The 23,395-nt window shown below is 38.8% G+C and overlaps 2 protein-coding genes across 2 annotated transcripts in view; one reads left to right on the forward strand and one right to left on the reverse strand.

Moving 5' to 3' along the window:
* The first annotated feature begins 3,325 nt into the window (after positions 1-3,325).
* On the forward strand, positions 3,326-14,690 carry LOC306822014 (myosin heavy chain, fast skeletal muscle-like). Its single transcript, XM_079340708.1, has 41 exons — positions 3,326-3,339; positions 3,552-3,599; positions 3,853-4,065; positions 4,679-4,822; positions 4,913-5,069; positions 5,162-5,189; positions 5,335-5,443; positions 5,546-5,638; positions 5,724-5,787; positions 5,867-5,965; positions 6,060-6,163; positions 6,238-6,376; positions 6,502-6,620; positions 6,799-6,948; positions 7,077-7,247; positions 7,331-7,637; positions 7,729-7,799; positions 7,871-7,958; positions 8,050-8,167; positions 8,256-8,379; positions 8,480-8,616; positions 8,727-8,982; positions 9,092-9,334; positions 9,419-9,595; positions 9,673-9,818; positions 9,911-10,001; positions 10,082-10,471; positions 10,553-10,679; positions 11,017-11,135; positions 11,222-11,418; positions 11,528-11,711; positions 11,793-11,958; positions 12,068-12,192; positions 12,567-12,875; positions 12,969-13,172; positions 13,261-13,386; positions 13,525-13,695; positions 13,780-13,884; positions 13,972-14,067; positions 14,227-14,358; positions 14,479-14,690. The coding sequence occupies exons 3-41, from the start codon at positions 3,865-3,867 to the stop codon at positions 14,497-14,499; spliced, it is 5,808 nt and encodes a 1,935-aa protein (XP_079196834.1). The 5' UTR covers positions 3,326-3,339; positions 3,552-3,599; positions 3,853-3,864; the 3' UTR covers positions 14,500-14,690.
* Positions 14,691-20,080: 5,390 nt separating this feature from the next.
* The window catches only part of cacna2d2b (calcium channel, voltage-dependent, alpha 2/delta subunit 2b), a 32,275-nt gene continuing 28,960 nt past the window's right edge, over positions 20,081-23,395 (reverse strand). The window contains exons 37-38 of the mRNA XM_079340851.1: positions 23,313-23,395; positions 20,081-22,593 (exon numbers count right to left, since the gene is read on the reverse strand). Of these exons, the coding sequence (XP_079196977.1) occupies positions 22,498-22,593; positions 23,313-23,395 (179 nt within the window). The 3' untranslated portion in view covers positions 20,081-22,497. The remainder of the gene's footprint in view (positions 22,594-23,312) is intronic.

Here is a 23,395-nt window from a genome sequence, read left to right on the forward strand (position 1 = left end):
TGATTCAAATATAGGCATTGAAGGGACATAAGGTCAGTGAGAAACAAAAGCTCATACAATCCTTTTAAACAACATGATTTGATAAAGTGTAAAGGAGTGGTTCTTCTGAGTCATAAACAACCCTGACTCTGATAAATGTCATAGTTTTGGCTCTTTTTTTTTAATACCAGTTTTTGCTACATATCTTATTCAAACAGCATAAGGTTGGGTTGTTTTTCAATCAATCAGTTGATAATTGATATAATCATCAATCACAACAGAAGCTCTGATTACACCTACTATAGTTTATGGAGACAAGTCAAGACAGTGCTCTTTGAAATATTTGTTATATTTATTTACCTTCGTATCCACAGTTAGAAAAAAGCACGAGGGAACAATTGAAAGTTTCATACGTTTAATCCACTTTTTATTTTGCACATTAAAGAATTACACAAATAACACAGAAAAATTAGATACAGAGCGGGAAGAGGTAGTGAACGCAGAGAGCTTATTTGAAGCCTCCATGCATGCTGTTATAATTTCAAACACATTTGAAACTGTGTATTATTATGAACATAAATATGTTAAATTAATAATTAAGCATATACATAAAGTCACAACAGCCGGACCTAAAGCAAAGAGGTTTATGAATACCTGTTTGTAAGTGTGTGGGTTTGAAACATTTATTTTCACACCTTTATTGACACCAGAGTTATAATACAAGTTACATGTCACGGAGATACACAGGATATGGATGGATGTTCATTAAAATAAAAAGGATGGTTGGAGTAAAACTAACAGCCGAACAGAAGTCCCAGAACCAGTCCATTTATTAACCATAGTCTGAATGAAACAGATGGTGTAGTGTGGCCGATGTGTTTGCATCTCTTGGTGATAAGTTTTGAAACATAATCAGTTGGAACGTTTTGAATATGCTATAAAGGTCAAACTCATCTTTGAATATACATTTTATTAAAATTATCGAGATGAAGCTTTATTATAGCCCCTCTTAAAATATTCTAATAAGTCTCTCTGATGAGCCTCCTTGGTGCGAAGATGTTCACAGCATCAGATTTCTGAGCCCATCCCTAGAAAGCTCACGCCCTTTGACCTTCACTGGATACAGCCAGACGACCCCTTTCAGGAGGGACTCGTCTGAGCTCCAGGATTATCACACCCTCGTGAAATACAGCAAAATGTTCCTGGAGACCTGTAAATATTTGTCATTCTCGAGAGGAGTGTGAGTTTTTACAGTCAACTGTGGAGAAAATAAAATGTGAAAACCTGCATACTGTGTTAGAACACATACAGTGGGCATTAATGGAAACATGACACCATCACGCTTCCAGGCCGCTCCCTAGAAGTCATGCAGACAAACATGAGTGGCGAACATAAACAAAGTCCAAACCTTTAATTTAGTATTGTGAAGATTACTGAATTATTTTGTAAGGTTTGTTAAATTATTAATTTAATGTTTTTTTATAAGGCACAGTAGTCCCTAGACACATTTCCTGAAACAGCCATTGAAAGAAGAAATGTAACTTTTGTCAAAATGACAGTAGTGGCACTCTCAAAATGAGAGTTTGAGATTGTTGAATAATCTCCCAGTATCACATGACCCAGGCCAAAACGATCCACACCCTCTAGCCTCAGACACCATGAAGTTCAAGTTCGAACTTATAAGTGCCAGAATTCCAAATAGTTCAAAGTGCAAAGAAGAAAAATAATAGATTTAGAAACAAATGCATGATTCAGAATCCCAAGAATGTTGACTCATCAGACAGAAAGACGTTCATGTGAGGAAATAAGTGTTTTCAATGTTTAGCTCTTTATTTTGAATTCTTCAATCTCAGTTACATCCTCAAAAACAATACAATACATTTTAGTCAAAAAATAAACATTTCCTCCTAATTCAGCATAATAGCTATGAACAAAGATTTTATAAAAGGTTGAAAACGCTTTAATGTTGCTGTAAACGACACACTTTATTTGTTCATATGTAAAGCTCACAGAAACAGTTATAACTGGTGTTCTATATATTATGGTTTAATTGATTAAGCACTCAATGATATTATACATAAAAAACACATCTGTGTCATATGAACAGTTTATATAGAATTTCAAATTCTGCTTGTGTATGTAATGGTCATCTGTATACTGTACAGCTGCTTGAAGAGTGTGTGCCTGTGAAGTTATGGCGTGTGTGATATGTTATCACCCCATGTCAAACACAGGCCCCTTACCCCCAAATTGCCACCATTAATTCTTATAATGAGATAATTAGACACATTAGAAGTCATAATGATCTCTTTTTATGAGGTTTATATTTCAAACACTGTAGTGGAGGATTTCTTACGACCACTGTTGCGTACAATACACGTTTCCTGTGCTATTATTTAGTAATTTTTTATGTTTTGTGCCAAAAGTTGAGGGGTTTTTTTAAACATGATGCTCTTGTCTACTAATATTTTTCTCTCTTTCTGCTTTCTTTGCCCCTTACAGAGAAAATCTCAATAACTCTGGGATTTCATAAAAGACACACCTCAAGGAGTCTTTCTGTTATTTCGAGGTATCATTATTTTCGCAGGTTCTTAGATTAGCAGCTGTTAGGCTCAAGTCTGCTCCTTTGTCACAAGGAAGACTTGCAAGGCTTCTGGAACAGAATACCAGTGACATGTGAGAGCTTCTCCATGGCTAAAGTCGGCTCCTCTGCCGTGCCAAGGTGCATTAGGAAGATTATCGTAAAGACCAAAACAATGTCTGAACTCTGAACAGAACAATAGTTACACAAGGTTAAAAAATGCTGCATTGTAAGAGTCCTGGTCTATTTATACACTTTAAAGTTCGGTATCTAGTTTAACTGTGTCTATTGTTTGGCACCATTACTCCTAGTGACATAGTTTACAATGAGACACATGTTTGAAGTGCTTCCTCTTGCTTTGGTACAGCAGCCCTAAGGGGCACAGTGATTTCTTACAACAACTCCTAAGATTAAACATGTTCTGAATGATTGGGGGAAAACATCATTTTCAACTGCTGTTAATCTGTTTGTGTTTGACTTGAGACCACAACACTAATGAAACATGAAACATCAACAGCCTTTGTATTTTAATTCCCATTGAAATCTTCGTCGTTGTCTGAAAGGTGCCTGGTGGAAAGTGTTACATTTGTGATAAACTGTCTGAGTTGAATCAGTGATTAAAGATGCCGCCAATCAGATAAAACACAGAAATACTCCAGCAGGAGAGCCTTAAAGTACATGACCAAATAAAGAAAGTCAGTTGTGCTGACTGAACACTGATCTCTCTATATAAGAAGGGAGGCTGGACACCCTCAAGGACTGACAGGCGACGAGTCAAGGTGAGTGAGAAACAGTCTTTTATTAGCAGGAGGAAAACCAGCAGCTTAATGAACAATGCAGGGCATGACTGCTTACTGCCAGGCACCACAAGTGCATCCAGAACCGATGGATGTTCAAGATTTAAGAGTGCAGACCCCCCCTTTTTTTTATAGGATGATTTTTTAATCACTAAGTACAGTTAATCATTTCAACTGTGTTTCTCTTTCTTCAGGATCCTTGTTAAACCATCAACAGCTGTTCTTCTGAGAGGAGGGAAAAGGTAATTGACTTTTCCTACCACATGTTTGATTTAGTTTGGAGAATGTTTAGTCATAACAGAGGACTGAATGGATATGATTAATTCATCAAGTACTTCAGCTTTTGTTAAGTAAATATTTGGAATAAAGCAAACTCTCCCGGTGTTTGTATCTCATCATTTTCATTGTTTTCAAAGTGTGAAACAGTCAACTATCATCATGAGTGAAGATATCAGAGCTGAGAACAAATGATCAAATATTTGTTCTTACTTGCAGTAAACATTCACCATGGGGGACGCAGAAATGGAGTGTTTTGGTGCGGCGGCCGTTTACCTCCGGAAGCCAGAAAGAGAGAGAATCGAAGCACAAAACACCCCCTTTGACGCTAAAACAGCATACTTTGTGACCGAACCCAAGGAGATGTACCTCAAAGGGAAACTTGTAAAGAAAGAAGGTGGCAAAGCCACTGTGGAGACTCTCTGTGGAAAGGTGAGTGTGACCGCTGTGGGGGAAAAAAGATTATTCACAAACTTGAAATCTTGTAATTCTAATAAATGCATAAATAATATCAAGTACAAAGCTAATTAGAGCAAGGTGTCAGGTTTTCTTTTATTTTTTTCAGTCTAAAGAGCACAATTCTGAAGACCTCACTTCCTCTTAAATGCACCTTATATTAAAGTATTATTATATAGCTAATACTGCAATAATTGAACCAAGTCACTAATCATCACGTGTCACTAACTTGCCATAAACACATCATGTCTCTTTTGTCCTGTATAGTTGACTTCACTCCTATTTTATTTGTAATTATCTGATCCATTCTGTTTTCATTTTTAATTTGTTGTACTACCAACTGCTACTTCTTTCCATCTTTTGCAGCTCTTAGGGATAAACAAAGTATTGTCTTAATTTTGTTTAAAAAGTTGTGATGCAACAACTATACTCATGACTACACTTTAAGAAAGGTCAAACCTTGAACATTATCGACTTAAAACTGATCTTTTTTCATGGTTCAATAATTCAGTCTGTGTATATAAAGTAACAAGTAGGCCTACTGATCAGCTGGCTCTAATTAGTTGTATGGTTTCTGTCCCTGTAACAGACAATCACTGTAAAAGACACCGAGGTCTTCCCCATGAACCCTCCAAAGTACGATAAGATTGAGGACATGGCCATGATGACCCACCTCAGTGAACCCTCTGTGCTGTATAACCTCAAAGAGCGCTATGCAGCATGGATGATCTACGTGAGTTTTATCCTGATTATCACATCAGTTGATGAAACCTGACTCCATTAAGAAGTGTATCAGTAAAAAAGCCTCTCTTTCCTTCCCTAGACCTACTCTGGGCTGTTCTGTGTGACTGTGAACCCCTACAAGTGGCTCCCAGTGTACGACTCAGGGGTTGTCGCAGGATACAGAGGCAAAAAGAGGATTGAGGCTCCGCCCCACATCTTCTCCATCTCTGACAATGCCTATCAGTTCATGCTTACCGGTGTGTACACAACAGCAAGGGTTCAAGGGTACAAGAGGCAGATTTGAAATATTTTCTTCTGGAAAATAAATACTAATTTTTTTTTTTTACAGACCGTGAGAATCAGTCTATCCTTATCACGTAAGTTTGATCATTTTTACAACTTTTTAGGATCTATGTCTCCATAAATCCTTTAACATAAAGTAAATACCACACATGCTTGACAACATATTCAAAATATTTGAACTACAGTTTCTTTGTGCCTATTAATTCTGTTTGTCCAAAGTGGAGAATCTGGTGCAGGGAAGACTGTCAACACCAAACGTGTCATCCAGTACTTTGCGACAATCGCAGTGGCTGGAGGAAAGAAAGTAGAGCAGACTGGAAAGATGCATGTAAAGGAACAAAGCTTTTAACAAGGACAACAAAACTGACATATCAAATGTAATTTTGGAACCTCAATCATAACGCTCTAATTTTTGTTTTACTAAATTAAGGGGTCTCTGGAAGATCAAATCATTGCAGCCAATCCCTTGCTTGAGGCCTATGGTAATGCCAAAACTGTGAGAAATGACAACTCATCTCGCTTTGTAAGTTTTGGTTCAATAGATTGAACTTTGACTTTGAGAGTGAGTTAGCAAATATTCCCATGCTCACAGCTGTCTCCTTATACAGGGTAAATTTATTCGCATCCATTTTGGAACGACCGGAAAGCTGGCTTCAGCTGATATCGAAACGTGTAAGCTTTTGGCCCTTCTTCATCCAGAAGATTTAATACGAAGACAGACTACAAATCATTTTACTTCTGTGTTCTACAGATCTGCTGGAGAAATCTCGAGTGACATTCCAGCTGTCTGCTGAGAGGAGCTACCACATCTTCTATCAGCTCATGACAGGCCACAAACCCGAGCTGTTAGGTAAAACACATCAGATTTAAATGTACCATTTCGTACCAGTTTTTCTGTGTATGTTTGCCTACAAATATTAACGACAAGGTTTTACTTTTTTCAGAGGCTCTCCTCATCACCACCAACCCGTATGACTATCACATGGTCAGTCAGGGCGAAATCACAGTCAAGAGTATCAATGATATTGAAGAATTCATCGCAACTGATGTAAGGAAATAATCAAATCCGTTTTCATTTATTGAGAGCAGAACTCATGGCTTTATTTATTTTTTAATACTCAGACTGCTATCGACATCCTGGGCTTCACATTGGATGAGAAACAAGGCATTTACAAGCTGACTGGAGCTGTGTTGCATCATGGAAACATGAAGTTCAAGCAGAAACAGCGTGAAGAGCAAGCTGAGCCTGATGGCACTGAGGGTATTACACCACTATGAGCTTAACTTTAGAGTTTGTTACCTGAAAAAGTGCTGTTGTTTTACAAGAACATAAATTAGGTGATCTGTGGATGGGTGTTGACTGAATTTTTTTTTTCCTCCATTAAGTGGCTGATAAAATCGCCTACCTGATGGGCCTGAACTCAGCTGATGTGCTAAAAGCCCTCTGCTACCCAAGAGTGAAGGTTGGGAATGAGTTTGTGACTAAAGGTCAAACTGTCCCTCAGGTATGGGATTACAAGGATGGCAAACAAATATATGAAATTATTTCATTTAAAAGACTGACCTTTCACATTTAAAGTTTTAATTTTAAATATGGATGGAAGCTTGATATGCCTTGATCGTTTTGTTAGTCTTTACAACCTATCTCCCTGATGATACTTTACTATTGGTTTGCACAATCAGGTCAACAATTCTGTCAGTGCTCTCTGCAAGTCTGTCTATGAGAAAATGTTCTTGTGGATGGTGGTCAGAATTAATGAGATGTTGGATACCAAGCAGCCCAGAAGCTTTTTCATTGGTGTCCTGGATATTGCTGGGTTTGAGATCTTTGATGTAAGTATGCTTTACTGATAATGTATAAACTCATGATGCCTGTTGTAAAGCTACGAGTACACATAATAGCAATTTTAGCATTTGCTTCATTAAGCCTTCCCTGACCTTTGCTTTGTTAATCTTTTTAGTACAACAGCTTGGAGCAGCTGTGCATCAACTTCACCAACGAGAAACTGCAACAGTTTTTCAACCACCACATGTTTGTGCTGGAGCAAGAGGAGTACAAGAAAGAAGGAATTGAATGGGAGTTCATTGACTTTGGTATGGATCTGGCCGCCTGCATTGAGCTGATTGAGAAGGTGAGCACCATTTTTCACTAACCAATAAAACTATCTGATGACTTACATTTTTAATGTGTTGAATAATCATTTCATCCTGCCAGCCAATGGGCATCTTCTCCATCCTTGAAGAGGAGTGCATGTTCCCCAAGGCATCAGACACCACCTTCAAGAACAAACTGTACGACCAGCATCTTGGTAAAACCAAGTCTTTTGAAAAGCCAAAGCCAGCCAAAGGCAAGGCTGAGGCTCACTTTGCCTTGGTGCACTATGCTGGTACTGTGGATTACAACATTACGGGATGGCTTGACAAAAACAAAGACCCTCTGAACGACTCAGTGGTTCAGCTCTACCAGAAATCATCAAACAAACTTCTGGCCTTTTTGTATGCATCACATGCGTCAGCAGAAGGTAAATGTTGTGGTCTTTCTAAATGCTAGGTAATGTTGAAATGTGTTTTTATGTTGAATCAAGTCTAATGTTTCTGTTGTTTCATTGACAGCTGAGACTGCTGGAAAGAAAGGTGCCAAAAAGAAGGGTGGATCCTTTCAAACTGTGTCTGCATTGTTCAGAGTAAGACATGAAATGATGGCTTATGACTTATTTGATGCCTTCAATATATTAACTCTTCTTTAATTCTACAGGAGAATTTGGGCAAGCTGATGACAAATTTGAGGAGCACACATCCACATTTTGTGCGCTGCTTGATTCCAAATGAATCAAAGACACCTGGTAAGTGTCTCCATGTTGTTTGTTAATGAAGTTATTACATTACATTTCTTCAACACATTTGCACATCATGTTGCTCAATAATATCTCATAGGTCTCATGGAGAACTTCCTGGTCATCCATCAGCTGAGGTGTAACGGTGTGCTGGAAGGAATCAGGATCTGCAGGAAAGGTTTCCCAAGCAGAATCCTCTACGGTGACTTCAAGCAGAGGTAGCAGAAAAACAATCTATCAAGTAACTGAAACGTATCCATGGTCTTAAAGCGTACATGCCTAACTTTATGAAATCTTTCATTTCAGATACAAAGTATTAAATGCTAGTGTCATCCCAGAGGGACAGTTCATCGATAACAAGAAGGCCTCAGAGAAACTGCTGGGATCCATCGATGTGGACCACACACAGTACAAATTTGGCCACACTAAGGTAGAGTAAGAAATGCTTCCATGGACATAGCTGTTTCCAGTGCAGCTAAAAGACCATTATTATTAATAATGTCATACATATTACAATTGGGTTTTTTCAGGTGTTCTTTAAAGCTGGTCTTCTGGGAGTTCTGGAGGAACTAAGAGATGAGAAGCTGGCTCAGCTGGTCACAATGACTCAGGCTCTCTGCAGAGGTTTCCTCATGAGGACAGAGTTCCAAAAGATGATGGAGAGAAGGTAATGTGTTTTTCTGGTCGTGATGTATATACATTTTGGAAATCTATCATCATATATAATAAGACATTTTTTAAGAATTCACCAAACCCACTTTTCCTTGTCTACTCCAGAGAGGCCGTTTATGCCATCCAGTACAACATCCGCGCATTCATGAACGTCAAAACATGGCCATGGATGAAGCTCTACTTCAAAATTAAGCCTCTCCTGAAGAGTGCAGAGACTGAAAAAGAGATGGCAATGATGAAAGAGGACTTTTTAAAAACCAAAGACGACCTGACAAAGGCTCTTTCCAAAAAGAAGGAACTGGAGGAGAAGATGGTTTCTCTGCTACAGGAGAAAAATGACCTGTTGTTGCAAGTGCAATCTGTAAGTTGGCCCGTTACACAGCATATTCCTGTATATTACAATATATAATATAATAGGATATTATAATATCCTACAACAAATATGGGAATCTGTTTGCATTACTTTTTAGGAAAGTGAAAACCTCAGTGATGCAGAGGAAAGGTGTGAGGGGCTCATTAAAGCAAAAATCCAGCTTGAGGCCAAACTCAAAGAGACGACTGAGAGACTGGAGGATGAGGAGGAAATGAATGCTGAGCTCACAGCAAAGAAGAGGAAGCTGGAGGACGAGTGCTCTGAGTTGAAGAAAGACATTGATGACTTGGAGCTCACACTGGCAAAAGTGGAAAAGGAGAAACATGCCACTGAGAACAAGGTAATAAAAAGGCTTTTGTTCACACATTTCCTTTTTGTTGTTTATTGATGGGCCTTTAACTAAAATTCATGTCGACTTTCACAGGTCAAAAACCTGACAGAAGAAATGGCCTCTCAAGATGAGACCATAGCCAAGTTGACAAAAGAGAAAAAAGCCCTCCAAGAGGCCCATCAGCAGACCCTCGATGATCTGCAGGCAGAGGAAGACAAAGTCAACACTCTGACGAAGGCTAAAGTCAAGCTGGAGCAACAAGTGGATGATGTGAGTAATGCAAACAACGTTTTTTCTACTCACTTGAAAATGAAAACCAAAATCTAATACTAATGTGGCTTAAACAGCTTGAAGGTTCTCTGGAACAAGAGAAGAAGCTCCGTATGGACCTTGAACGAGCTAAAAGAAAGCTTGAAGGAGATCTGAAACTCGCCCAAGAAACCATAATGGATCTGGAGAATGACAAACAGCAGTCTGATGAGAAGATAAAGAAGTAAAAATAAACAAACAAAAATAAACTCTATTGTACAAGTGGCACGAGCTAAATTTAGCTTTAATATTTGGATTTGTTTCTTCCACTTCTAGGAAGGACTTTGAGATAAGCCAGCTCCTGGGAAAGATTGAGGATGAGCAGGGTCTTGGAGTCCAGCTCCAGAAAAAGATAAAGGAACTTCAGGTATCATTTGTAGTATAGTCGAAGCAGTTGGTACATAAGAATATTGAGAACCATTTTTAGTTAAACCAAGTCTTTTTCAGGCTCGTATTGAGGAGCTGGAGGAAGAGATTGAGGCTGAGCGTGCAGCTCGGGCCAAGGTGGAGAAGCAGAGGTCGGATCTCTCCAGGGAACTTGAAGAGATCAGCGAGAGGCTTGAAGAAGCCGGTGGAGCAACTGCAGCTCAGATTGAGATGAACAAAAAACGCGAGGCAGAGTTTCAGAAGCTGCGTCGTGACCTGGAAGAGTCCACGCTGCAGCACGAAGCCACTTCTGCAGCCCTCCGCAAGAAGCAAGCTGACAGCGTGGCAGAGCTGGGAGAACAGATCGATAACCTCCAGAGAGTCAAACAGAAGCTGGAGAAAGAGAAGAGCGAGTTCAAGATGGAGATTGATGACCTCAGCAGCAACATGGAGAGCATTGCCAAATCAAAGGTGAGGTTTTAGACTTTGTACAGACGGTTAAACAGAATGGGCACATGCATGGATTAATACATGCTCTGTGTTTTTTACCAGTCAAACCTTGAAAAGCTGTGCAGGACATTAGAAGATCAACTGAATGAGCTGAAATCCAAGAATGACGAGAATGTTCGTCAACTAAATGATTTGGGTGTCCAAAGGGCAAGACTTCAAACTGAAAATGGTAAAAATACAAGTTATATGTAATGTTTTTGAACCTTTGTTTACAGCAACCTAACCTATTACATTGTGACTCATCATCACTTCAATGGCTATTATGAATTTGCTGACTTAAATATGAATGCTAATATTTATTATATTTTTATCTGATTTTGAACAAGCATGGTTCAGCTTCTTTACACTTGTCTTTGTCAATTTCAGATTTTTCAAATGTATACAACATCTTCAAATATCAGCGAATGACACCAGCAGCAAACTGCTTAATATAATGCACTTAAACTATTTCACATATTAGGTCAGTTATTCTGATACACAGTAAATCAATACTAATCTTTGATTAGGTGAATGTACACGCCAGCTGGAGGAAAAAGAAGCTCTGGTCTCTCAGCTGACAAGAGGAAAGCAAGCTTACACTCAGCAGATTGAGGAGCTCAAAAGGCACGTTGAAGAGGAAGTTAAGGTAAGGAAACCAGCAGAATGATAACAAAGACAAAGGCATTCTGTTGACCAGTATTAACATATTAATCATGAGCATTCGTATCATAGGCCAAGAATGCCCTGGCTCATGCCGTCCAGTCATCCCGTCATGACTGTGATCTGCTCAGAGAGCAGTTTGAAGAGGAGCAGGAAGCTAAAGCTGAGCTGCAGCGTTCAATGTCCAAGGCTAACAGTGAGGTGGCTCAATGGAGATCCAAATATGAGACTGATGCCATTCAGCGCACTGAGGAGCTGGAGGAGGCAAAGTAATGAACATGATAATCTTCCATAAGAAAGAAAGTGGGACTTAAATCACTCAGGTTTTCCTTGTGCACAGAAACTATAAATATTCAAAATCTGTTTACGTTTGATCAGGAAAAAGCTCGCCCAGCGTCTTCAGGATGCTGAGGAGTCCATCGAGGCTGTGAATGCAAAATGTGCCTCTCTGGAAAAGACTAAACAGAGACTGCAGGGTGAAGTGGAGGATCTAATGATTGATGTGGAGAGAGCTAATGCTCTGGCTGCTAATCTGGATAAGAAGCAAAGGAACTTTGACAAGGTGTGATTTGCTCCTCTTCACAATGTTTGAACAGGTAATGAGAGGTTAGAAAAAAACACTCAGTTGTTATTGCACTTTCAGGTACTTGCAGAGTGGAAGCAGAAGTATGAGGAGAGCCAAGCAGAGCTGGAAGGAGCTCAGAAGGAGGCTCGTTCAATGAGCACAGAGCTTTTCAAGATGAAGAATTCATATGAAGAATCTCTGGACCAGCTGGAGACCATGAAGAGAGAGAACAAGAACCTGCAACGTAATGAAGTCCTCTCCAATTAACAAGGACCAATGTCATTACAGTGCATTGTGTTTTTTTATCATGACTTTTTATTGTAAAAATAAGTTCAATCAATTTGTCCCACCAGAGGAGATTTCAGACTTGACGGAACAGCTTGGTGAAACGGGAAAGGCTATCCATGAGCTGGAGAAGGGAAAGAAGACGGTGGAAAGTGAGAAGACAGAGATCCAAACTGCTCTAGAGGAGGCGGAGGTAAACTTGAGTCCTTGCATCAACAGTAAGAGTTCATAGGCACATCGGCAGGGTAACTCATATGTTCAAACGACTTAGGGAAGTTTAATATCAAATATCACATAATATTTTTGAATCAATCAAATTGAAAGTCTGAAACTCTAAAAAGAAAACGTCACAGATGAAGCACTTTGTGTCTATGTGTCTGCTGTCGCTGTAAGACAGTTTGGAAAGTAACAGAGCTTTAGACCCTAGATTTGTGAGATCTATCTTGTATAGGTTATAGACTTCGCATTAGTGTGTTTTTTTTCTGTACAATAACTCAGTTTTTGTATTTTTTTTTAATCATGGAACTTCTCTGTGCTTCAGTTAATGAAGATCACATTTGTTCACAGGCTACCCTGGAGCATGAGGAGTCCAAGATTCTCCGTGTTCAGCTTGAACTCACTCAAGTTAAGAGTGAGATTGACAGGAAACTTGCTGAGAAGGACGAGGAGATTGAGCAGATCAAGAGGAACAGCCAGAGAGTCATTGAATCCATGCAGAGTAATTTGGATGCTGAGGTTAGGAGCAGAAATGATGCCCTGAGAATCAAGAAGAAGATGGAGGGAGACCTCAATGAGATGGAGATTCAGCTGAGCCATGCCAACCGCCAGGCAGCTGAAGCCCAGAAACAGCTGAGGAACGTTCAGGGACAGCTGAAGGTACGTCCAGAGAAGGATTAGTGGAGAAGTGTCTTGGTTCATAAAGCAGCTTTGAGTGTTTGAAGATATGTCTTTTGATGTTTTGCATTTCAGGATGCCCTGCTTCACCTTGATGAAGCCATCAGAGGTCAGGAGGACATGAAGGAGCAGGTTGCCATGGTGGAGCGTAGGAACAACCTGATGCTGGCTGAGATCGAGGAGCTGAGAGTTGCTCTGGAGCAGACTGAGAGAGGCCGCAAAACAGCTGAACAGGAGCTGGTGGATGCCAGCGAGCGTGTGGGGCTGCTGCACTCTCAGGTATACTTAAAGGTCTACCATCTACAATAAAAACTTTGTTCCTCTATTGTTGAATACATGAGAATTATTCTTGTTGTTTAAATAATAGAACACCAGCCTCTTAAACACCAAGAAGAAGATGGAAGCTGATCTTGTCCAGATCCAGGGTGAAGTGGAGGATTCTGTACAGGAAGCAAGAAATGCTGAAGATAAGGCCAAGAAGGCCATCACTGATGTGAGTGCAGACCTTTCTGTATTACCATTTTAAATTTAGTACTTAAATGTAAATATTTAAGGCAATTGCACCTCCATGTAGGGTGACCTAATATGCAATAGGTTTACACTCAACAAGACTATTCCTTCATCATTTCAGGCTGCCATGATGGCAGAGGAGCTGAAGAAGGAGCAGGACACCAGCGCTCACTTGGAGAGGATGAAGAAGAACTTGGAGGTGACAGTGAAGGACCTGCAGCATCGCCTTGATGAAGCGGAGAATCTGGCCATGAAGGGAGGCAAGAAGCAGCTCCAGAAACTGGAGGCTCGGGTAAAGATAAATAACATAATAATAAAAAAGAAAGAAAGTGAAGTTGTTCCCTTTTTAGTAATAGCATGTGTTCATATTTGAAAGGTGCGTGAGCTTGAAACAGAGGTTGAAAATGAGCAGAGACGAGGAACAGATGCAATCAAAGGTGTTCGTAAATATGAGAGAAGAGTGAAGGAGCTCACCTATCAGGTAAACCGTTTATTTATTTATTGCAAATAATTGGTTAGATTGGCAAAACTGTGTCTAAACTATGTATATTAATTATGTCAACTGTAGACCGAGGAGGACAAGAAGAACGTTGTCCGACTTCAGGATCTGGTGGACAAGCTGCAGCTCAAAGTGAAGGCCTACAAGAGGCAGGCTGAGGAATCTGTGAGTAAAAATGTGTTACCTGGAACTTGGAAACAGAATAATACAACCATGCTCTTCTTCTTACGTGTACAATATTGGAAAAAACGTGAAAAATCATCAGGGTCAGTAGATCAATGAAGTCTTGATGGACGTTGACACAATGTGGATTTTTCCTCACAGGAGGAGCAGGCCAACACTCACCTGACTAGGTACAGGAAGGTGCAGCACGAGATGGAGGAGGCTCAGGAGCGTGCTGACATCGCTGAGTCCCAGGTCAACAAGCTGAGGGCAAAGAGTCGGGACATTGGAAAAGTAAGTAGCAAATAGAAATCAAGCAACAAGCAGACAGTTAATGGTTTCTTATAATCCTACAAGATTACAAACTGTTATCTGTCACTTATTATTTATTTTTTCTTTTCCCACCCACTGTAGGCAAAGGAGGCTGAAGAATAATGTGCAAACTTTTTGAGAGACTCAAATGAAAATCATACAATATGAATATTCATTGAACTGCTCTCACTTACTATTGTAGATCTATATTAAATCAATTCTCTTACCGGTCTACTGTCTCTGAAACTTCTGTTCCTACCACAAAGACACAAGTTAAAATGTGTGGTTTAATAAAGAAGAAAAGTAGTATCATCCTCCATCCTGCTGTCTCTAGCCTCAGCCATTGTATCAGGCTTTACATATACAGGCTAGCCGGCATCTTTTTTTATAACTGAAGGCTGCTGTGTGAACTAATCTCTTAAAGCCGTACACACTTCTTGTGAGATGACGGCAGCCAGCTGTCAACGCTACATGGTGCAGTAAACAAGCAATCGGAGCGTGCTGTAGGTATGGGAGAGAAGTCATTCTCCCTGTTGAAAGTTATCGTTTTATTAAATCAACATTTCAAACCACTGTTTCAAGGTTAAAACGTTACATATTGTTGCTTTAATCAGGAATATAGACATTTTTTGTTGTTGCATGTCTTTAGAGAATAACATGAAGTTCCACAAATCCTGTGGGAGTACAGAGACCATCCAAAGTAATGCTACGTACTTCCTCTTTGGCGAGCTAGTTTTTGATGTGTCGAATGACAGCTGCCTTTCTCCCCTCTCTAATCTTAATGCACCTGTCTGCTCCTGAATCTGTGGCACCAGACAAGCCTTTAAGCCAGTGTTATTGTAAGAGAGCTCTGTCATACCCTGTATACCAGAGGCAAACAGGTATTTATATTGTCCAGATTGGAACTTTGGTCCTTTTTTCTACACATAAATGTTCACATCAGGGTAAGAGGATCTAATTTCCTTAATAAAGAGATTGCTTTACATTTCAGTCCTGCTACACTATTTAGTCCCATTTTCATAAACAGTATATCATTCATTATTTCTTAAAGCGTTAAAAACCTCCAGTACATCAGCTTTTTTTAGTCATGAGATTTTCTTAATAATAAATTTTAAAAAGATAAGATGCTCACTCTTGAAATTTTCTCTATATAAGCAGCTCTGCTGTACACTAAATCATACAGTTAGAAACACCCGATGCTACCAAAGAATTTGGAATAAAAAGTGTTTTACCTAAAAGGAAGTCAAGTTCTGCTGCAGACCTGCATCAGCCCACGTCTCTGCTGAAAGCTTCATGTGTTTAGTTTCTGTGCTGCTCAGTTTGTGAGCAGAGCCTCTGAGGGTCTGCTGCTTTTACCTAACATGTGGGATTAACATGACAAACAGGTTTAAACTGCTTGCCAAACACTGACAGTCTGATTTCATTGCTATATCAGACCATGTATTTCTCTTTAAGCTCTGTAACAAGGCACTTTGCCTGCAGAAGAGGAGGTATCCCTTATCCAAACAAGATTACTGAGAGCAGCTGGCCTGTAGCACTTTTGGTGTATCAGAGGAGCCAAAACATCCCAAAGCCTCATCCTGAGCTTTTGGTGTCAGTTGAAGTGGCCAGTAACCTATCTTGTATCCCCTTTAGAGCCCAGCTCACCCTTTGGTATCCTTTCTGTGTGACAGAATGAGCAAAAGCACACCATGAATCATGCAAGCTGTTTAACTCTTGGATTTCTTTTCTGGTCCTGACCAAGCCACCCTAAATTCACTTTTTAGACAGCTGACATATGAAACTCAGTCTCACTGCAGTTGATAGTTAAACAACTGAAGGGACCGTGCTGACTGTTCCTGAGAAACTTATCTTTAGACTTTAGGAAAACCTTATTTGAAGTTCACAAAAAGACTTTTGTCTTTTGCTATAGCCAAAGGCATTCACCATGTAAAGTCTGTAGTTCTACAGTCCTTTGTAGTAATGTTATTAAAAAAAACAACAACAATATGTTATACTCAAAAAGGCATAACAGCAACATTCTTTCATTACCAGCTTTACTCAATTAAATCTTTTTAAAAACATGTTTAATAATTTAATCTTTGTCAAGCTGAATCCCAAACACTAACAGATTTTAGCTACTTCCATTTAGAATTGGTCCCTTTCTTGGTTTCATGTCACTTCATGTACAGTTAGTTAGTTAAAGAAAACAATATAAAGAATCCATCTTGATATGAAACCAGCAATGGGCATATTAGGTATTTTACAGGCTGAGCCATAAGTAATAAACATATATAAAAAATTAAAACCAATTAAAATAACGAGCTTCCCTCGGCCTGTGATTTAAGGCTAAAAATGCAGACTTCCAGGCAACTGCCTTAGTGTATGGGTTGCATTGGAGACTCCCATGGAGCCCGAAATGTAACAACTACTCAAAATCAACAACGACCTGAAATGTAATACAAAAAAAATATGTAACAAAACCCAAAATGTAATCGATTGTTGATTAATGTAACAAAATTCTAAGCCCAACACGTAGTAACTTTTTGCCCAAAATGTCACAAGTTGTTACATTATTAGGAGAAAAATATTTTTCCTGCCCCATGATGTATTAACTGACCTCAAATTTAACAACTAGGTACATTTTGGCCAAAAAGTTACTTCCCCACATGTTGTACGTACATTGGCAATATTACATTGGACTAAGCCCCCTAGTGGACTACAGATGTGTAGCACAGAAAAAGCTGAGATTTAAACCAAAGAAGGTATGCTATATATGATTCAGTTTGTCCAATATTGTGAACAAGGACCTGAAGTTTGAAACAGTAAAGAACAATAACGATTCAATACTGAAGTGAAAAATATTTATAGCATTTAATCACCAAAGATATAAACATCTAGATATCCATTTGTAATGTGACTGACAAAATCTTTACAAAGTTAGCCTTCATGGTCTGCTGACTGCTTCACATCGTCTGTACAAAAATGAGGTGGCATTGGAGACTGGCACAAAGAGAGGAAACTGTAAACGACGTCAGCAAAATGAAAAGCAAAGTTACAGCAAAAACATTCACATTCTTCTCTTTTCATACTCAGTAAACGAAAGAACATGGACATACAGCATTTAGGTTTTTTCCCCTCTTACATCTTCTTGTAAACTGCTCAGTGCACATATGCAAGCTTCAAACACATTCAGCTCCTTTTTGTTCAATACATACTAGAGTCACAATACCCAAAGAAATAACAATTAATAAAATAATACATCATGAATTAAATAAGATATAATCTGTTAAATAAACAGGGATGATTTATAAAGGAGTCCCCACACATGCCACTGCCTTATATATGTTGCTATACAGCCTTTAAATGCATAAATCATTTCCAGCATTTCAATATCACTTTTTGTTGCCTAAATAAATAACAGAAGTTTAAATCAGGCAGTTTGTTGCTCTTACCTCTAAACTCATCTGTGCTTTTACTTGCTGCAAAAGACTTAAAATGCAAACACTGACATATAATAGGCTTCACTGAAGTCAAAATTTCAGTTTTTTCTGTTTACACACAAGTGCTCCAAGGCCTTGACTGCAATACTCATATCTTTCAACAGAGGTCGCCTTAACTTGTCACCACAAGCAGTGGAGAGCTGAATGTGGCCAGGAATGTAAAATATCCAACAAACTATGTACACAAATCTGTAAATTCTTTCAAAATATCATGCAAATAAATACCATTAATTTAAACAGAACAACAACACTGACCTCAAAAGAAGTAATATATTGTCAGCTATAAAGAGTGTCACAAAATGTTTCTCCTTTAATGTTCAACAGTGTTGTTTGAATAATGACACAACCTGAAGGTCAAACTTCAGGTCTCAGAGCTTGTTTTTGTCTGGGTTTTTTTTTTTAAAGCTTTGTTTTTGTTGAGGTCTCCAAACAGTGTTGAGATTTAAATCTGCTCTTCCGTGTTCCCAGCATGCTTGGGAACAGCAGAGATGCACAACAGTAAGTTAACTGTACATAAACATTCTCTCGTTTCAGTCAGTCCTAATGGAAAAGTACACATTTCCAACAAGCTTCAGATACAGGATATACAGAGTTTGGATGGGATGAAGAAAAAGAAAAAACTGAAAGTGGCCAGAGTCTGTGCTTTGATTCAAGGTTGTGTGTGTTGTTTATCCCTACACTGTGTTTCAGACTGGCAGAGGAGTTCCAACTCAATATTGTGTCACACATCTGTCCATGAGAAGGCAGAACGGGGGGCCAGTTGTTTAACACGCCACTGTTGTGCTCTTTAACGGCTGTGCTGTGCTCCTTTAAAATGTTCATAAGTCCATGAAGAGCTTCCTGTCTTTGTTCCCTGACTGAGAAGTCGATTTAGAGTCAAACTCTTTTCAAGCATGTCTTTCACGTGGCCCGCAGGTTGAATGTCCACACATATCTAACATCCGAATGTTCCTGCTATTAAAAAAAGAGTGCACTGAGGCACAGCAGGGTGGGACAGCAGGCAGACTCAGAGAAATAACATTTTACAAATATTTTGGTCCAAAAAAAATAGTGTTTTAAAAATATCCCAGTTAATTCTGATCAGATCAAATGGTGACATAAAAATACAGCGGCTGATGAATCACTGTGGGAAAAAGTTTTTCGAATTTCATCAAGCAGACCTTCTTACAAATGCTGCTCATATGTTCACCTCACTGTAAATGATCCTTTCTAAAATAGTTTGGTATCAGTTGTGATGCAAAAAAAAAAAGGTGTCCAGTGGTTGAAATTTTGAAATGAACAATTGAACAATATGATGAAGTTCATTTCATATCTTAACAGCTTAAAACAAAATACCGTAAATTCCGTACTATTGAGCGCACCTGGATATAAGCCGCACCGGCTAAAAATAAGTAAATAAATGTATTTGTACATATATAAGCCGCACTTGATTATAAGCCGCAGGTGTCCACGCTATAACAAGAGCTATTTACACAGACGTAGGCTACCGGTAACATCCGCAAATACTGTAGCGTCCGTACGGACGTTAAAGGACGACGAATAATAACTTTTAATAACCCGATCACTGTCGGCCGTGACCACGCTGTTTACAGCAGAGAGCAACACATAACTTGCCGTAACAATCCAACTCTCTCCCCCAGCGTTCTCTCATACAGCCACTCAACACGTTCTCGCTGGTGCATTCACTGACTCTCCACATAATCGGAATTATGAACACATTATCAACTACTGACTTTACAACATGAACCGTTACAATACGAAGCCTAGCCGACGGTGTCTGTAACACGGCTGATGAAAAAGATGACCGTCATATATTTCACAAGAAAAAGTCCATCCATTCACTGCCTCAGAATGACTTCATTACTCACTTCCTCAGTCTCTGTTGTCGCTGTTAGTGTCATCTTAACGTGCAGCAGCTCTGTTAGCTTCTTTGACAGCCAGGTCGATCGCCTTTAACTTGAAAACTGCATCATATGTATTTCTCCGTGTGTTTTCCATCATGAGGGTGCGTGCATGAAGCGCAAAATGACTGATATTAAGATCCGACGTGACGAAGTCAAATGTTTTTGCGGCAGAAGCTCATTGTCCCCCATAAAAAATCCATGCATTAGCCGCACCGGAGTAGAAGCCGCAGTGCTCGAAGTGTGAGAAAAAAGTAGCGGCTTATAGTCCGGAATTTACGGTACATATTTTAAAGCTTTTGGATTTTACTTTAGGATTACGGAGATTATTAAACCTTTATGCCTCTTTAAACACAACACAAAGATAACAAGAGTTGTAACCATGAAAAAAATGTAAATCTGAGTGAAAACAAACCTTTTCAAATCCAGGAGTCATGAACTTAATGTTGAACAGAGCAGACATCCGGCTCTGACTGCATTGCTACTTTTTGAACTGTCATCATTATTTTAGTTCAGATATCCCTTTAACATCGAGGTTCACAAGATAACATAAAATTATTCTTCCACAGCGATTCATCACTTGTAGTGAGACATCGATTAAATCTCAAGATTCCCAAAGCATCACATACTCATAACATGACACTAAAAGCAGTTCAGAAACTACATTCCCCATACAGAAGCATACAGAAGTGCATCATTTCAAGCCAGACAAAGAATGGACATACAAAATACAAAAAAAGAGCTTCCCCGAATCCTACAACTGCCAGTTATACTGACATCTGAGCATATGATGTGCTGTAATAGATATAGATCATTATATAAATTTAAATGTATGGTCATGATTATATGTGCTAGAATACAGTTTCCAAATACCACAGCACTGGATCACCAAACTATGCAGTGATTTAATACCATATTTTTCAAAGTAAATCATTGTAAACGTTTGATCATTTTGGTCAGTTTGAGATGTTTTTACACCATATAACCATCGACTGGAAGCACTTCAAGATCACACTGAAAATCTGTGGAAGCATTTCAACAAATAAAACTGAGACTTTTACAATCTTTTTGAGAATGAAACGACACTAATGTTTCATCCATGATATGTTATAAAAAGTCTCATAATCTTGCCTTGCTGTACGTCTAACACTGGTGTTTCTTATCATACTTACTCTTGAAAAATGTCATCTTGTAATAAGTCAAAGTGCTCTTGGAAAATATTTTAGGGTTAATAGCTTTTTATCTAAATAATACTTCAGTTTCAAGATATAAGAAGAAGGGCATACTTGCAGAGGGAAGTCATTCTTGGTCGTTGTGTCATATATGATATGATTTTAAGTACACAAACTGTCTTGGCAAAGGTTCAGAGGTGGATTCAAAGACACTGAAGTGAATGTAAGGTTAAGGCTCGGATCTACTGTCATGTAAAACGAAACTCCTCCATGTGCAGAGACATGTTTGAAAACCAGACATGCAAATCAGAACTGGAGCAGATCATTCCTTTTGAATTTCACGACGTTTACGCAAGCAGAAGTCTTACAGAAGCAACAGCAGCCGAGCAATCATAAGGATTGAACTGTGAAGTTCAACCTGCAGCGATTCAATGAAATTGTCATGCAAAAGCTGTTGGCTTAATGTGTGTTGTTCACAATGTACAGTAAATCTTCTAGAAGAAAACAGCACCTTAAAATCTTCTACACAAATATGCTGTGGAGGGAAATTTTATTACAATTTTATATTACTATATATAACAGGTGTAGCTATTTTGACTTTAGTATTAAAGACCAACATAATAATAGATTAAAGTATCAAACAGGCAGAAAGCGAAAATTGAGGAGTTATTCTTAACATTATTCTGATGATATAATGCACTGGGATAAGTCCAGCTTGCTGTCAAACAAAAACGTTATCTTTCTGACACATACAAACACTTGTCCACCTTTTCTTAAAACTCTTGTGAGGAACTTCTGGTTTGTGTGATTGTTGGCACACCTGCCACATATTGTATTGTAGCCATGCCTTTTGTCTTCTGTCTGTTTTTGCGGCATGCTGTAAATCTCACCTGACACCATTTTTTAATAGAAACAGACATTCAAAATGACTATACAGAACATATGCACCTCCTTGCTGATGTTCTCATTGACTTATTACGTCATATTGAGATGTGTTGATGTCAGTATGTGTTTCATAATAAAAATTGAATTCTAGCTTGTTAGCTTGTATTGCTGCATTTTTGTATGGACATTTTATATAAGTTGAAGAACCGAATATTTCCATCAACCATGTTTATCAAAACGTAAAATAAAATTGAGTTTTTAGATCTTTTACAATTTCACCTCCAACAATCATACCTCAAATTTTAACTCTCTCAGCTTGGTTATTATTCATTGGTCCATTAAAAGTATATTTCAGCTGCCTCCCTGACTTTTAAGATTGTTTTCATGGCAGAGCCTGTGTGCTTACATCTGAAGCATGCTTGTCCTAGTTTAGGTGGCATGCACACTCAACATATTCTCTGTATTCTGTCCTCAAGCCCTGACACAACAACAAATGCATATGCAATAAGGCAAAAAACACTGAGAGCTGATCCACATTTCTTTTCAGTACAAATGCGATTCAGGGCTGTCTGCAGATCAAAAGAAGATTTAACCAGTAGCTGTTTGGCATGACCTTCAGTAGATCCGAGCCTAAACCAAAAGAGATGAAAGATGTCAGTTGGAGTGTATGTTCAGTACGTGTCAGAGATGAAAAAGAGGCAGAATAAGCTGAATTAAGAGAAGGACTCCTATGGAGGACTGCAGAGCGTGACCCCGTCCACACTCTGACGTGTTTTCCTGCAACAAGAATTGACAATAAGGATTTTTTTCAGAGCACAACATACACAATGTAATCCTGTAACCATGTAGCCTATGCTTCATACATGGAATTTGTACCTGACACAGAGTTTATGTTTCCAGCTTGAAGTGGAAAATAGATCAACACGATGTGTCACTGAGGGCTCACATCAGCAAAACTTTCACAAATTCCAGTTGAAAGTTGACAAGTTGTTCTCGTTCCTTCGAAAGTTAGCTATCTTGAAACAGAGTTAGCTAACTTCTGTGAGATTAGCAGTTGCTCAGTAAAATAGTTGGCTTGCTTGACAAATTTTCAGCCATTTACGTCAAACTAAACGATATAAGCCACCTTTATATGATTTTTAAACAAGTGTTGCACAAATTTATAATCCACTGACAATTGCATTTTTTCCCTCTGGACATTACCCAGGCAGACTTGGGTTAGCTTAGTTTGTTAATTTAAAGCCAATTTTTAAGATGACCTGGGATTAGCTCGTTAGCCTAACAACCAAGTTAACAAGGTTGTGCCTCAAAAGTAAAATTTGAAAGAGACTTGAGAGTGGACAGAGCTGGGGCACGGAAAGAATATGAACTTAAAAGAAAATTAAAAAAACATGCTAACAACACTGTGATATTAAGTTAGCTGCAGATGTATTAGATGTATTTCTCATTTGACACTTAAGAATTCAAACACAAAGGTCATATTTATGTCTACTTACTAAGGCACTGTAGTCAAAGCAGGAAGTGGGGCCTTTACGATATCGTGCGTTGCTTAGTACTTCGCATGGATTCTCCTCCTGAA

Source organism: Symphodus melops, assembly GCF_947650265.1.
Source record: "Symphodus melops genome assembly, chromosome: 4".
In the NCBI taxonomy this organism is placed as follows: Eukaryota; Metazoa; Chordata; class Actinopteri; order Labriformes; family Labridae; genus Symphodus; species Symphodus melops.

Bases quoted from the DNA above. Each gene is read 5' to 3' on its own strand.
- LOC306822014 (XM_079340708.1), top strand. From the start codon at position 3,865: ATGGGGGACGCAGAAATGGAGTGTTTTGGTGCGGCGGCCGTTTACCTC. The intron at 6,164-6,237 runs GTAAGGAAATAA...TTTAATACTCAG, and splicing joins AAGAATTCATCGCAACTGAT to ACTGCTATCGACATCCTGGG. The intron at 7,638-7,728 runs GTAAATGTTGTG...TTTCATTGACAG, and splicing joins ATCACATGCGTCAGCAGAAG to CTGAGACTGCTGGAAAGAAA.